At 43.4% G+C, this 15,818-nt stretch overlaps 1 protein-coding gene across 3 annotated transcripts in view; it reads left to right on the top strand.

Annotated features, from left to right (window-relative positions):
- PKHD1 (PKHD1 ciliary IPT domain containing fibrocystin/polyductin) overlaps positions 1-15,818 on the top strand; it is a 284,017-nt gene that overhangs the window by 24,295 nt on the left and 243,904 nt on the right. For all 3 annotated transcript variants that reach the window (XM_076332602.1, XM_076332604.1, XM_076332603.1), the window contains exons 17-27: positions 423-512; positions 1,263-1,356; positions 3,496-3,638; positions 4,584-4,699; positions 5,720-5,904; positions 6,296-6,434; positions 9,072-9,226; positions 10,503-10,687; positions 11,698-11,820; positions 13,436-13,541; positions 14,027-14,305. In XM_076332602.1, coding sequence (XP_076188717.1) covers positions 423-512; positions 1,263-1,356; positions 3,496-3,638; positions 4,584-4,699; positions 5,720-5,904; positions 6,296-6,434; positions 9,072-9,226; positions 10,503-10,687; positions 11,698-11,820; positions 13,436-13,541; positions 14,027-14,305 — 1,615 coding nt within the window. The remainder of the gene's footprint in view (positions 1-422; positions 513-1,262; positions 1,357-3,495; positions 3,639-4,583; positions 4,700-5,719; positions 5,905-6,295; positions 6,435-9,071; positions 9,227-10,502; positions 10,688-11,697; positions 11,821-13,435; positions 13,542-14,026; positions 14,306-15,818) is intronic.

Consider the following 15,818-nt stretch of genomic DNA (forward strand, 5'->3'; position numbering starts at 1 on the left):
AGTGACAACACACTCAGTGTGTGTTATCTGGTCAACCCTATATTGTAATCAGATGATAGAAACTTACAGCCTGATGAAGTGCTCAGCAGTGAGGGAAGTTTTTCCTGGTGGTTAAACCCCACAGCTGCAGCTCGGGAGCTGTAGGGACCATTTGTGGCTGTCAGCGTGTCTGCACAGGTTGTGTATCCTTCGTGCTCCCGTTAATCTAAGAACAGGAGCCCAGGGCTTGTGTCAGGAGAGACCATGGAGGACAAGAGCAGTTTAAGAGTAGCTGAAGGGACTCTTGATTTACAGAGGCTTAAAAAGGCAAAATGCTGCCTGTAAAATCCTCCTCAGGTACCTCAGATACCAGGTTTGAAGTCTGTGTGTCTCATGCAGTTTGTATCTGGTTTCATTTATTTATTTGCTTCTTTGCTTGCCAGACGTTGACTGTGTCCGGTACAGGATGTTTCAGTATCTCCTGGAATAACATATTGCACCGAATGATCCCCACAAATGCTACAGCTCGCCAGGTAGGCGTCATTAAATGCAGACACCCAGTCCTCTGCTGGGGTGTAATTGATGGAGCTCTGGTACTTGACAGCAGTTAAGCGTTTGGCCCAGAAGCCGAAACAAATTTGACATGATGTAGGGGTGATGTTTGTTACTGGGAGTGTCTTGCAGTGGGATTTTTTGGGGGGCTGACTCCCAGGTATATTCTAAGCATGTCACAGCATCTGATCTTGGCCTGTCATGTCTGCAATGAGGTATGTGGTATCTTCAGATACCAGACCCTTGGACTTCTCCTCTAAGACCAGAAGTGCAGTGTATGGCTCTTGCTTCAGACAGGAGCTCTGATGTGTCTTCTTCAAAATCCCATAGTCTCTTGATGCGGTAGTTGGTCACTGTTAAAACTACCCTGGGTGATAGCTCCGTGCTGGTCATTAGACACCTGGTCGACACAGTTAGTGGAGCCTGGAGGGGCATTCAGATGCCCAAGCTGTGATGTAGCTCATGTAAGAAATCTGCACCTTTCTGAGGAGGCTGCTGGACACCTAAGGGATGTCTCTCACCCCCGAAGGGTACCAGACATGGAAGTTTACACTGTGTTGAGCTGAATTTTATTCTCTACCATTTGGCTACCTGCTTGTTCAGAGCTGCCTTGCCACCGGTCCCTAGCTGATGAAAAATGTAGTGATGATGTGTGTGTTGAAGCTCTCTGCTGAAATGATCCGGACACCATTGTACTGTGACTGCTTTTCACTTTCTTAATTTTTTTAAAGGTGCAAACAGCAATAGAGGAACTTCTTTCAATAGGATGTGAAACTGAGCCAACTTCTGCAAAAATCCTTTTCCGTGATGGCTTTGAGAAAGAAGGTAGTGACCTTCTGTGACAAATAAGCAGTATTTACTGTGAGAGTTGATTTCCTTTTATGAAATAAATGTACTTTAAACTTTTAATGATAGTAATTTTACACTTTTAATGTGTTTAAGTACATACATTTATGTTTCTCAGCTATTCATTATTTGTATGTATTCTGATGGGGGAGTTTATGGAACTAATATTAAAAACAACATGATTAATGTAATAATGCGAGATTCTTTCTGTAATACATTGTAGGACTCAGTCATATTGCAACACACTTATCAAAGCAAGTGATATGTTTTGGTTGTTAGAAACATTAGGAGTAGAGAGAAAAATGCAAGTTCTGGGGCATGTGAAATTATTCATGTTTCAATGTCTCTGCTGGGGAAACAAATCTGGTGTTTCCCATAGCTACAGCTCAGGCTGTGGAAATGCCTGATTCTGACTCTGGAGGTCTTTGCTTTCAGTGTTTCTTGATGACTGAAAGTGAAACAGTGCAAATATCTGTGGTGTACTTGACTGGCCAGGCGAGGTGTAAAATATCAATCGCTTTTGTAAAAAAAAAAAAAAAAAATTATCGATAAGAGTTTTCTAACATTGAAGGTATTGTGCACATCAGAAAGCTACTCTAGTAGGAAGTAACTCCAGTAACACTGGCACAGGTTGCCCAGGGCGGTTGTAGAAGCCCCATCCCTGGAAACATTCCAGGTCAGGTTGGACGGGGCTCTGAGCAACCTGCTCTAGTTGAAGATGTCCCTGCCCACGGCAGGGGGGTTGGACTAGATGGCCTGTAGAGGTCCCTTCCCACCCAAACCATTCTGTGTTTCTATATCTGACAGCGATAATAGTATACTTATCCTATGCCAAAAAGTAGATGATTGCCCAGAGACCTCGTACCACATTCTTGTATTCTGTATGGAGAGAGAGAACAGGTCCCAGCCAGTAACATTTGGTGATTGATTCCTCCAAGTGGAGGAAAGCAATTAATTAACCTTAATTGGGGAGGGAGGGAAGCTTTATGCAGAAAAATGAAAACAGCAACTGGACATTCTTAATGTGATCCCAAACCTACGATTCTGCCAGTAAAAAGGGGAAAACTTTAGCTAAAAGCCAATGATAGTTCAACAGTACAGTGGGAATAAAAATTGATGCATAACAAGTAGGACAAAGGAGAACTTGAATTGTCATTGATGATTGTAAAATGTAGATGATGTTAAAAGACATCAGAACAATGGTGAAATTGTGGTGAATGGATGCCAGGAAAGTAAAAGAACAGCCACACACATTCAGACCTAGGGTCCATCTAGCCCAGTGTCCCGTCCACCAGAAACCAAAATAGATGCCTAGGGAAGATGGATGATTATGTATAATAATCCATCATTAATTCTCTCCAAATATGAAGTATTTTCAGCTCAATTAATTTCCTGAGTGTAATATGTTTTTTAATTTAATTACCTTCAGTGGCTCTCCCTTCCCTGTATTTACATAATCTCCCCTTGAACACAGCTAAACTACGACATTCATAATTCCTTCCAGTGAAGATTTCAACAGGTCCAACATTCGCGCAAAGAACCACAGCTACCTCCTTTTGACTTTTTCTTTTTTTTTTTAACTCTGCTATTAACTTCATTTTGCAGGCTTTATTTCTCTTACTGGAAGAAAATGTGAATTGTCAGTATGTAGTGACAGAAGAAAGTCTTTTATGTACAAGGAAGAAAAGAAATCCTAGCAGTTTTTCAGCAGCGTGGTTGATAGACCAATGGAACAAACACCCCAAAGGGGAAGGTGTATTCGCTGTTGTTTTATACATCAATTTCCAGCTTTGCCTGAGTGTTTTCTGGAAAGGAAGAGTGGATTTAGTCAAACATACTCTATATGGCTAAAGGCAGTGTTATTTGCCATGAGGTTTTATGGTCAGAACAGTAATTTAATGATCCCTCCTTCTGTCTTCCAGCACACTTAAGCTGGGGAACAATTGCCCTGGAGATGTTCACCATTTATCTGGGCAGGAGAATACTTAAGAGTAGGACTGTTTGACAAATTTTGGATACCCGCTTCCTGTATCTTCATGAATCTCTTGGCTGTACTGGTGTCTTCTGAGTCATTTTCAAGCCTCTCATCCCCTCTTGTTTTTTTTTTATCTCTGTCAGATATGAAGGACGTCATTACCACAGGACACATCGTCAGTGGAACAGAGCCTTTCTGTGGGAGGTTCAGTGTTCACAGACCAAGCCAGCTGGTGAAAACTTCCCCATCATCTCTACCAAGATATGATCTTACTGAATACACACATGTAAGTGGCTGCTCTTGATGAGTACGTTGCACTGGGTACTGAACACTCAGAGCCCAATCAGCAACGTAAAATCATCTGGTCTGCTTAGACTTCCCCCAAATCCACAAAGGATCATGTCTTTGGACTATGTTTGTGGACAGAATAGAGTGTCTTTTATTGACTGGGTGGATAGTTTGAGATCCCTGAGACGTAGATATTGTTTAACACATCTGGCTGCTATCTGCTCCTGGGGGTGCAACCCTTCCTGAAGGAAAGGAAAAGGTGGGGTAGTGTTGGGAAAAGATGGAAGGTGCAGGGATGACCACTTCTTGACAAAAGGAAAAAAAACCCTTGTTATCTGGGTGTCCACTCTCACCCACTTTTCTGCTTATCTTCCACATCTACTTTTAATAGAAATAAGGTCTTGATTTCAACTCTGTCACCATTTCCTTGCCGCCTGGGGGAAGACAAATATTTGGGGGTTGAAAGGAAGGAGGCGGGAGGTAAAGACTCATCCCAAGAGCTTCCTGCAGTCCTTCCAGACTCCTTCCAGTTCCCCTTCACAGACCTCTTCCAGTCTTATTTCCCCACCTGACGCCCATCCCAAACCTTGTACCTTGCAAATCAAACCAACTCCTCCAGTCTCCTTTCCTCCCTCGCAGATACCTGAAATCCCTATTGGTACTTCCCAGCTACGTTTTGCCCCCAAACCTCACTGAAGCCTAAGGGGTCCGTTTCACACCATGTGGTGGCACACAGGTCACCTGCGTGCCATGCACTGTCTTCTGTAGGTATTGCCTATTCAAGGCAATTTGGTCTTAAGCAGTGGCCTTTATTGCTGACCTCGAACAACACGTTTCCCTACTAATGTTAAACTGGGATTGAAACAGAATATATCTTCTACAGACATTACATATAAATTACCTGTGGTTTGAGTTGTGAAATTTTTTTTCCTCATTTTTGCAGGTGTGTTTTGCACATAAAGGCCATATGAGCAATATCTTTCATATCTCGGTGTCCTTCACCAATGTGAAGAGGAACCTCACCTGCCTATGGGATTTCAATGAAACTGACTTTAAAAGGTATCCAGACACTTATAGTATCCAGAGATTATACTTTCCATAGTAAGAAGGTGTACTAGGAAAACTGAGAGGAGTTCTTATTTGTATAGGAACAAATTGCCAGTTGGGGTAAGCTGACACATGCTCTGTCCCTGCAGAGCATTCTGCAAAGAATGCAAAGAATCCATTATTTTTGAGGATTTTTTGAGCAAATTTGCATGTTTCTTGTTACATGCACTATCTCACCGTAGTGCACAGATGGAGAGTTTGTTCTGTCTCTGGTAAGCACACCAGAAGGTTTCTGTGGACATTAATTTCCCAGTTTCTTTGGCAATAGCCAGTGGATTTTCTGCAGTGAGACAGAGAGATGAATTGATTTTTTTTTTTTTTCCTCCAGGAACCTCATGAGATCAGTGGCACACAAAGTTTTGAAAATTGGTGTAGTCTTTGATTTTCTTTATTCTCTTAGAATTACATGGGTAGAAAACATTTGATGTTAGATGTGAAGCTTGGGGCAGGCAGACTTAAAAAATCAGGAGTGTCTGAAGAACTTCAGGAAGTGAAGTTGGTAGTTTGGGTATCTGTAAGGTTGCGTGAGAGGTGTGAATGCACGCCTGGAAGGGGAAGAAGGGGTTGGGATTAAATCAGTACATGGTGGAGAGAGCTGGGAGCCTTGAGCAATCATCTGGTATTCCCAAGGGGCCTGAACTCTGGATTGACCCCTGTTGAGGTCACTGATGCTATCGTAGTGTTTTGCCAAAAATAGAGCAGCGGTAGTCATTCCCACATCCCACTCCTGTGATGCAGAGGAGGACACCTAAGCGGAGATCTAAAGCTTTGTTTCTCACTATGGGGAACCCAACAGTGACAGGCAGAGAGTGATCACAAGCCATTGAGCGAGTGCCTTGTGTGTGAGGAAATAACAATAGTAATAACAGCAGTACTTGATGTTACCTGGAAGCTTCACAAAGCACCTCAAAAGTCAGTCATTGGCACTACCTCACAGCAAAAGAGAGCTTGCACAACCTTGGTGTCTTCCAGCTGGACATTTACCTGCACTGACCTCTGGAAGGGGTGTGTGAATCTCTCCGCGCTTCTCCAGGACCTCCCTGCCAATTCCCCGGTGTTTGTGCATCAGATAGACTTGCTGAGCCCTGTGCTGCAAAAGGAAACATCTGGATCATTTTACCTTGATGAAGTCATCATTGCAGATAGAGCTGTGACTGGTAAAGGAATCTGTTTTTTTCTTTTCTGTTAATGTTACCATCTTGCCAGGCTACTCCATTAAAATCTTTAATGATAGGGCTGGTTGAAACTTTTTCAAAGGGGAAGAGTATTTCACAACTGGCACAAAAATAATTTTGTTTTCTTGAACGTGTATTTTTTTGTGAAAACAATCAAGAAGAAATTGCCAAATATCAATATTCTTGATTTATCTGAAAATGTGTTTCTACAAATGTAACTCTTCAATGGTCTTGCCCAGATAAAAACAAACAAAAAGCCCCCAAGCAGATATGTTTCCAGCTTGAGGGGGAATATATGAAAATGAAAATAACCTAGCCATAGTGACAGCTGTTCTCCTTGCTCTAATGAATGCTTGTGTTCTTTTTCTTTCAGTTTCTCAGAGAGATCCCAAACCACCTCCGCCAGGTGGGAGGATAGTTGAAGCAGTGTCTGTGGTGGGGTCTTCTCCCACTTACAATGTGTCCTGGATGGTGTCTGGCTGTGGTGCAAGTCTGCCCCTTCTCTCTCCAAGGTAGGGACAGTGGGTAGATCATCTCAATACCCTGTAACACCTCTTGCAGTTCCCCCTGGCATGTCTGGAGCTGGTTGTCATCTAACACAGGACATGAGAGGCAGTGGAGGATAAGATTGCAGCTTGGCAATCCCTGTGCTTTCATTGGAGTCTTCTCCTCTAGGCATTTCAAATAGGCCACGTTCAGACTGTTTAGACTACTGAATCCTGCACAGATGTCTGCACTCAGTAGATGGGCTGCAGTTCTAAATTAAGATACTTAATTTCACAGTCTCAGCACGAGTGTTTTGAGCTTTGCTCACCACATAGGATCTTGAACATATATTGTAGACATCTTAGTGAAGGTATATGGTTTTGGTATTGAAGTTCCATTGTATGAGTGGGATTCAGTTGCTGAACCAGAGGTGCTTAAGACGTTTCAGCTAACCTGGGGTATGTAAGATATGCATGGGACACCAAGATATGATGTAGGACTAGAAGGAGATCTAAGTCCTTCTGGAACAGTGGATGGAGATCAGCCAGAGATGTTCCCAAATACCTTTAATGACATCATTTACCATGTTAGGCAATGGAAGTCCACCTTATGTGTCCTTGTTTACTGAGATGGTTTCTATTCTGGAAGTCCCAACAATGAAAGAGGAGGCAGAGTCATAGGCTGACCAGATCAGAGAGCGCAACATTAAAGGGCTATACTGGCAGAGAGTAAGTCCTGTAAAAGTTGAATTGTACCCAGTTGAGTCAGCAAGGACCTGATGGGAATAGAGCCAGGCAAGGGAGAAGCTGGAACGATGCAGCCTCTTCTTCTCTACAGCAGCCAGCTTTCAGTTTGGCTCACTTACTTCACCCACTTGCTCAGGCGTCCACAGGAAACCTCCTTTCAGAAGGTGAACCTCAGCCTGCTGTAAGTTAATTTGGTTTCTTACCTTGTGGTCTCTCCTCTTTCAAGCAAATGCAAAGCAATGTTTCATTAGTTTTGAGTGCTCTGAAGACAACTAGATTCTCCTTTAAAAGTTGGCTAAGATCTGAAGAAAATTAGGTCTGGTTCCTGGAGTTGCCAAGTCCTTGCATTTCTTGGTGAAATCCATGGCTTTGGTGAATTCATCAATCACCTGTTGGGGTTCAGAGACATAGTCCAAGTCAGCACAAAGGAAAAGACTGACACAATCCAGTTTATACCTCAGTTTTCCCAACATGACATCTGCTCATCAGCAGCGCAGACTACTGTCCTGCAAAGCCCAAGCCGAAGAAGTCATTTGGTAAAACAGTTAAACCACAGTTCAGACCTAGCTGTTTTGTAGAAGTCAACTTAGCTAGCACAGCATAGAAGGATTTGACTCGTGAAAGTCTTTTCTTGAAAAGCACATTTAATTCCCAGGGTCAAATGTAGTATTTTGACATGAACCACCAATGGTAAAGGCAAGGATGAGGATACAGGGGGATGTTTGTGAGGTTTAATATGCATAAACAGAGGTGTAACTAACAGAAAGAGGGGAAATATTTACTCCTGTGTGTAGCCTTAACAAGACTGGCATTGGAATGTTACCTACAGCACTGATGAGCATATTTTTCAAAAGGATTTAGAAAAACTGGGGGGGGTGGGGAGGGAAGCCATGAGCATGATTATGGAGCTGAAGAAAATGCCTAGGAGAGAAAGATTTGAGAAGCTCAATCTGTTTAGCTTATAAAAAGATTAACAAATGGATTGATCACAGTACCTTTCACCGGGAAAAAAAAAAAAGAAGTGCTTAGCACTGGTGGGCTTCTGCATCTCACAGAGGAAGATCTAAGAGAAGCCAGTGTGTGATGCTGAAGCCAGGAAGACTGAAAACAGAAACCAGTGCATGTTTTAAAAATGGGTGGGCTGATCACTGTCTTTAGATATCTTCAAAACAAACCTGGCTCTTTCTCTTAACTGAGCACCTGCTGTGCTCTAATATAACTTGCTGCGGTCGGGACAGGAATATTAGCTAAAAATCTGATGTACTGGCTGTACATCAGACGAGCAGGCTCAGTGGTCCCTTTGGTTTTGTATTCTCGAAATTTGCTCTGCAGAAGCCACGGCTGAGGTCTGAGAGACTTTAGCTGTTATCCAGACACTTAACCACATGGTGGCATCGTTGTACCACAAAGAGTCTCTTTTTCCTTTGAAAAAGGAGAATTTCAGTGGCAAGGGAGAAAATATTTTAAGTTTTAGAAATCGGGCTTTGGGTGAACTTTAATATGAAATATCGCTGTAACTAGGGGAGTTAAGATTTTGATAGACTCTAGGAGACTACAGGATGAAGTAGGAAATCTTTTTGCTTTGATGTTGTAGCTGCTGTCCAGGCTGCATTGAGCTGGTCCTTTAAAAACACCAGTAGTGGGGCAGGACTTGCTTGTGCTTGGTGCTGCATGAACTGTTTCTTCTACCGTAATTAAAAAAGGTGGTTTTCCACCGTTTTCTGTTGTGTGCATTGCCTATGTTATGTAGGTATAAGTTGGGGGTATTCAATTCTGTTTGAGCTCTGAACACGTTCTCCTGAGGTCCTTCAAGAGCGTTGTTCCCATAGGCGTCCCTCTGCTGCTGGTGACATGGGGGTGTCAGGAGTGGGGGCCTTAACTGCTAATGCCTTCATGTGAACCCTCTCTGTCACACAGAGGTGCGTTGCTTGCGGAAGGCTCTAAGGAGTATGGCTACCTCTATGTCTCCACGGAGGATGTGAGAGTCAGCCTCACCATTCAGAGACTGCAGAAGTCATCTCCACCTATTGGAGGGACCTTCCGCATCCACTTGGCCAATACAGTGATATCAGGTAAGAGAAGGTGCAAGTACAGGTCCTGGATTTTCTTTGCAGGAAGCCAAGTGAAGAAGAGACAATACTGAACCTTTGAAATGCTCAGGGTACAGGCTGGCAGGTTAAACCCGTTGCAATAGTTGCTAGGTCTTTTCATTTGACGTCCTTCAAGACAGAAGTTAAGGATTATAGGCAGGGCAGTATTTCTAGATGTTAGGTATGGGGTTGTTCCAAAATGCGTACAGCCACTATGAAATATTTGCCTTAATGTTAAAGAACTTTGGATCAGATCCTGAATTGGGATTTTGCATCCCAAGGTTTCATTACACTGATATTTCTCCAGCATGTATACTTCTGGTCATCTTGTATGACAAGACCCGTGCAGGTTACCAGGAAATTCATTCTCTTCTAGGATTACCAGGATTGGTAACTGGTTTGCAGATACCACAAAGCTTTTGTGCATAGAATTGCTTGACTTGGTCACCCTTTAGATGTGCTAGGTTTTCTTGTGTTTGGTTTAAATATTCAAAGAGGCTTAGAATGAACGTGAGCAGGTTAATATGAGCAAGGCCAATGATAAATTTCTTGACTGAGGAACTGGTGACTCAGTTATAAAGTCAAATCATAAAACAGGAAAATGTAACCTTAGAATATTCATGAAATAACTCTTTCCTCCATGTTGTCATTTAAGATTTTCCTGCAACAGCTGAAGGCTGTCTCAATAGTGCCCTGCTTTGAATATAACCTTTTGAAAACATAATCCGTTACTCTTGCCCTGTTCCCAGGTGTTGTGCTTTCCCCTCTTTCTTATGAATTGGTTTAGGGAGATTTATTGTACCTGCAGCTTTGGCTATGGGTATTTATATCAAAAGAAATAGGACCTCATTTGCATTTATTTGGGATTGGACTCTACAAAGTCTTCTTCATAGACTGACTTCCCCCCCACCCCCACCTAGGAACTTTCCAATCTTTCTATTTTGAAGGAACATGACTTGCACACTGAAGTTTTATGACTCCTAAAAATATAGGTTGTATGTAATGAAAAGTATTACTTAGACAAAATTTCTGATGGTCCCAACTGGCAAGAAGTTTCTAGGTTTTCTTAGCTATTAAATAGTGCAGATCTTTCGGCATTTGGGATCTAGTAAATTTCCCTCTGCTGCTTTTTGGCAGTTGCAGAGGTTTGAACCACAACAGCCTTGCACTAATAATGAAACAGCTTTCTTTTCTAGGAGCAGGTAGATATGCTTTCCTAGGGATGTGGAAATCCACTGCTTTCTAACGTCTTTTGCAGATGTTTCAGTGCACATCTCCTCCCACCATCTCCGCAAGCTTTTGCAAGAAAACATAGATAATTCTACAGCCCCGTACTTCAACACCAGTGACTTCATTGTGACCAAAGACTCAAACTCTTGCTATGAAAGCATCTGGACGTTGACTTGGAAAACAAAAACTGGGGACTTGCCCAACGTTATCAGTGTAAGTAATTTCTCTTACTAACACCCACTTTGAACCCCATTCAATGCCTTTGGCCTTGGCTGAGTCATTCTCCCAATGTTTGTTTTTATGGAAACACCCATGGGACCTTAGGCAATCTATCTTCCTATTAGGAACAGCAGCTTAAGGAAATTCCAGATTAGATGATTAAAAAAACAATTGCAGTTACAGGACAAGAAATTACATCTTCAGAGCCTGTGCTTCAAAATGAGGAGGCTAGAATGTAATTTCTGTGCTTTGTTGCAGCTCTGCACAATAAAGGGACTGCTATACTGAAATTAAATCTGCTATAATCACATTAATATTTCAGTACAGCAACTGGAGCTCAGTACAGGTTTGTGGCATCATTTGTGGGCCAAGAAGGTCTTTTTTCTGAGAACTATTCTTTATGGGTTCATATCTGGTTCTCATAAGTCTCAGATGAAGGTTCAGTTCACACTCTCCCATCACAAGATTTATCGTTTAAGTTTTGCTTCAAGTAGAAGACTGAGCTGCTTCCTTCCTGAAAAAGTATTTCTTTGTATATCAGCTTCTAAAACTGTAAAATTATCTTTGACAAAGCAATGAATTCTCATACTCAAGACATTGGCCTGGATGGTGAAAAAATCTTAAGCTGCATCTTCAGCTGTAGCACACGTCCTTTTTTCACCCAAAGTCATGTCTTTGAGAAGCAGATGTTCAAAGCTACTTCCATGCCTAATTCCAAATGATATCACTGAGTATTGGAAGTTCATTTGCAAAGTTGGTTCCTGAATCTCTTTGCCTCAGTTTCTTGCCTGCAAGGTGAGGATGGAAACAGGGAGGTGTTGTGAAGTCTTGGATGATGAAGATTTAGACCTGGAGACAGGAGTTATGGGAGAAGCTTAAGAATAGGTTTCTAGGAGTTGTTTGCTGCCTTGTAATGACTCTGTATGAACTCTGGGGGAACGGTTTTAATTTAAAATCACAGGACGGAAAAGGGTGAGAAATTTAAATTCTTTGTTCTTTGCCAGGTCTCTGCTGAAAACCTGACTGGTCTGAAGCCAACTGTTTCTTGTCGTGTGGTTTATGATGGGGGTGTGTTTATTGGGCCAATATTTGGGGACATGCTTGCTACCTTCAATAACAAAACACAGGTGAGTTCATGTGTTGTCACACTTCCTATTGATTCACCTGGGTCGTGTAGATCCAGGAGTCTCACAGGTATCCAGGTACCTACTTCTGCCACTAAATCCTTTCAGAAATCTACTGTTCTGTGCTTTGCCATAAATCAGTCAGATTAATCTCCCTGGTTTGTGCGGCAGGACTTTTCCTCCAAGAGCTATTGCAGGTGGGGAGAATGGTCATCATGGGTGATGGAAGACAATTTATTTCTTTTGAGGCAGTGGCCAAGGGCTGACGTTGTCTCTGGACTGCCACCCTTGCTGCGTCCTACGGTGCTGGTCACCGAACTTGGGAATGACACTATTCATCTGCAGCGTTCCAGCTGTTATACTGACAGGCAAAATAAATGAGATGGTGGCTGTGGTACTAGTCTGTGAATTAGGCAAGTCCCTCAGCCTCTGTGGATCTCAATTCTTCACGTGTGAAAAGGGAGCAAGGAGGGCTTCCTGGCTGAATGAGTCTGCTGGATGGACAAATGTGTTGTAAACTCTGCTCTCAGATGTTGCAGAGCGGTGCACGTTGCTGGCTTTGCTTCCAGCGAAGACTGCTGGGCACTGTAGCAATAATAGGGTGATGCTGGATGTGCTCAAAGCCCAGCTGTGCTTTGGGGTGCATTTGGGGCTAGGTCATGCTGCTTTTTTGGTGAGCCTGTTCCCCAGACATGAGGACTGCCCTGCTCCCAGTGGCTCAACCACCTATGATATCTCTGCCATCTGTAGTGCAGACATACCCTCGAATAGACCAAATGAAACAGGAACAGCAGCAGCAATCAGATTTCCTCTTTGTTTTTGAAGGTTTATTCTGACTTGCTGCTAGCAACAAGTGTAAAAATATTGTGTCTCTATTCAAGCAGAGTACTTTGCAACTCTGTGCTCCTTGTGTTTTTTGGAGACAGTCTGCTTTTGCTTTTTGCAGGCATTGGTGTACTCTCCTGGCGCACCCTTAATACCTGGGAGAGAGATGAAGAGGGGCTTTCCTATGCCCTATGCTTTGCCAGTTGACTCTTCTGAGATATCAAGATCTCAGAAGAGATATCTCTTGATCTCTCTTGTTAAATAATCAAGGTGACAGCCCAAGTTTCTTGTTTCAGCATGAATAACAAGGGAAAAAGAAAATAAAATTGAGGGCTGCATGCTGACAAGAAACATTCTGGGATTCATTCTAATTAGTCTTACAGGGTGCTTTAAACATAATAAACTTGTTCCCAAGGTGGGGTGGGAAGAAGTGGAGTGTGGCAAGCAGGATCTTCAACGGGTGACTAGAAGAACAGGAGCTGGGAGGAGCTGTGGGTCCCAGCAAGATGGGAGATAGGATCCTGCAGACACCAAGAAAGGCTTGAGATACAGCTTCCAAAGCTGTGCTCACCTTTGCCTAAGATTGAGCCCTAGCAAGCCTTGCGATTAAATTTGTAATGAGACTGCAGCAGTATAAACAGCTGTCTGACGGTGCTCTGTGCTGGCACAGAGTGCTCTCGGTAGCTCAGTGTGGCTACTGGCATCGCTCTGCAGGTCTACCGGGTAGATGTGGCTGTAGGAAACACCTCTGTTCCCTTCCCAGCTTTGAGATAACCTTTTTCTCTGTCCTCAGGTGGTGGTGGTGGTGAATGATGTCCTTGCAAACTGTTCTGGTTCGTGCTCTTTCCAGTTCAGCCAGGAATTGACACCCTTAGTCAGTGACGTGGAGTATTTGTCAGGTAATGGAGCTTTGTCTCTGAACAAAATGGCAAAAACACTGTTTAGTGAAAAAGATGTGCCAGATGCTGATGATTTTGTGTGTGTGTGTGTATTCTTTTGGAAATGTCTGATTTTATGGAAACTGCACCTTCTAGTGGGACACTTCTGATCAGTTCCAGTCTTAAAGTATGTAGCACAGAAGTTTTTACAGCAACATGAAGATGGTAGAGGCATAAAGGGGAGAGAAACTGTGGTAGGCTTGGTGCTTAAAGTGAAAGGTGGCTCTTGGCTCAAGTTATTGTTAATAAAAATTTAACGAAAAAAGTAATAGCTGGACAGGAACAGGCAGGAATAGGCATTACGGGGGAAAATGAGAGATCATCAATGGTGTAGTTTTTAGGATGTTCTGATAAAGACGGTAAAAATTTTTAACTGTTGGTTGAAAGTAAATCCTGGGCATTGCTACTAAAATTCATGAGTCATCTTGTTGATTATATTCCTTCAGATGATGGGTCCCAGGCCACAGTAGTTATCAGGGGAGCTGGCTTCACTGAGGAGAAGCCAGCCCTGCAGGTGGAGGTGAACAACACAACCTGCCATGTCATAACATTGAATCAAACCGAAGTGGTTTGCCAGATGGAGACGCTGCCAGTCGGAGTCTACCAGTTGACGCTACTGGTGAGACCTTATGGCTTCGCACTCAATGCCAGCACAGGAGAAGGCATCTTCCTAAGAGTAGAGCCAAAGCTGGTAGCTATCGAACCTCCTACAGCTTCAGAGATTGGTAGGTCTGAATGCCAGACCGGCTCTAAGGGGATGTCTGTTTTCTGCTTCTTGCTTTTCATGGCATGTTTCGGTTCTTCTGTACTTTCACTACCAAGGTCTTCATCTGACAAAAAAGACATAATATAGCTGGACACATTGTGTGTACTCCAAAGCACTAGGGCAAGTTTCTTCAAGTGACAGACTTTCCTTGGTTCTTTGTGGAGGCAACCAGTTTCCTGACTGGTTTCATTTGGGAATAGTAAGTTCAAGTGCAGGTATATTTATTCCAGAAACCCAGAAGGCTAATAATGTTTCATGGTTCATCTTCCCATATCCTTTGAATGCATAGCTTTGTGGTATTTGAATTAATCTGGCCTAATTGTGAAATGGCTAAACTTTGGTTCACCCCAGTCCAACTGAAATGTATTCACATTCTGAGTGATAAAATGGAAACCTCATCTGTGTTTCGATACAAACGTGAGAAACCTAGAGAAGCTTAAACTAAACTGAAGCTCTTCCCATTCCCATCACCCCTCCTCTCCTTGAAACAGAAGAGGAAATAGTGATATATTCCACCCCTGAAGACAAGAACTTGGAAGCTTTTCTACAGGACTCTGGGGCCAAAGGACCATTACGACTCTCTCATCTGCTCTGTACGTGACACAGATGAGAGGACTTCACCTGGAAGTTCCAGCAAGGTGCCTAGCCAACTGTAGCTAAGCCAAACCAAATGCTGTAAAAAGCCACCATTTCTTTTTTTGGGAGAGGGAAGAGTCTCTCCAGCCTAATGAGAAATGTGGAGAACATCCCTGACACACTTGGGTTGTGCAGTAAAGACCAATGGTCTCAGCGTATGACTTGTTTTCAAGCAACTAGGAATGCACCTAGAAACAACATGACTGAGATCATAGAATCATAGAATTATTAAGGTTGGAAAAGACCTCTAAGATCATTGAGTCCAACCGACAACCCAACACCACCATGCCCACTAAACCATGTCCCTAAGCGCCGCATCTACTCATCTTTTAAATACTTCCAGGGATGGGGACTCCACCACTTCCCTGGGCAGCCTGGTCCAATGTTTAACCACTCTTTCAGGAAAGACATTTTTCCTCATGTCCAATCTAAACCTCCCCTGGCGCAACTTGAGGCCATTTCCTCTCGTCCCATCACTTGTTCCTTGGGAGAAGAGACCGACCCCCACCTCGCTACAACCTCCTTTCAGGTAGTTGTAGAGAGCGATGAGGTCTCCCCTCAGCCTCCTTTTCTCCAGGCTAAACAACCCCAGTTCCCTCAGCTGCTCCTCACAAGACTTTATCTCCAGACCCTTCACCAGCCTCGTTGCCCTTCTCTGGACACGCTCCAGCACCTCAACGTCCTTCTTGGAGTGAGGGGCCCAAAACTGAACACAGTATTCGAGGTGCGGCCTCACCAGGGCCGAGTACAGGGGCACGATCACTTCCGTACTCCTGCTGGCCACGCTACTTCTGATACAGGCCAGGATGCCATTGGCCTTCTTGGCCGCCTGGGCA

Source organism: Aptenodytes patagonicus, chromosome 3 (assembly GCF_965638725.1).
Source record: "Aptenodytes patagonicus chromosome 3, bAptPat1.pri.cur, whole genome shotgun sequence".
In the NCBI taxonomy this organism is placed as follows: Eukaryota; Metazoa; Chordata; class Aves; order Sphenisciformes; family Spheniscidae; genus Aptenodytes; species Aptenodytes patagonicus.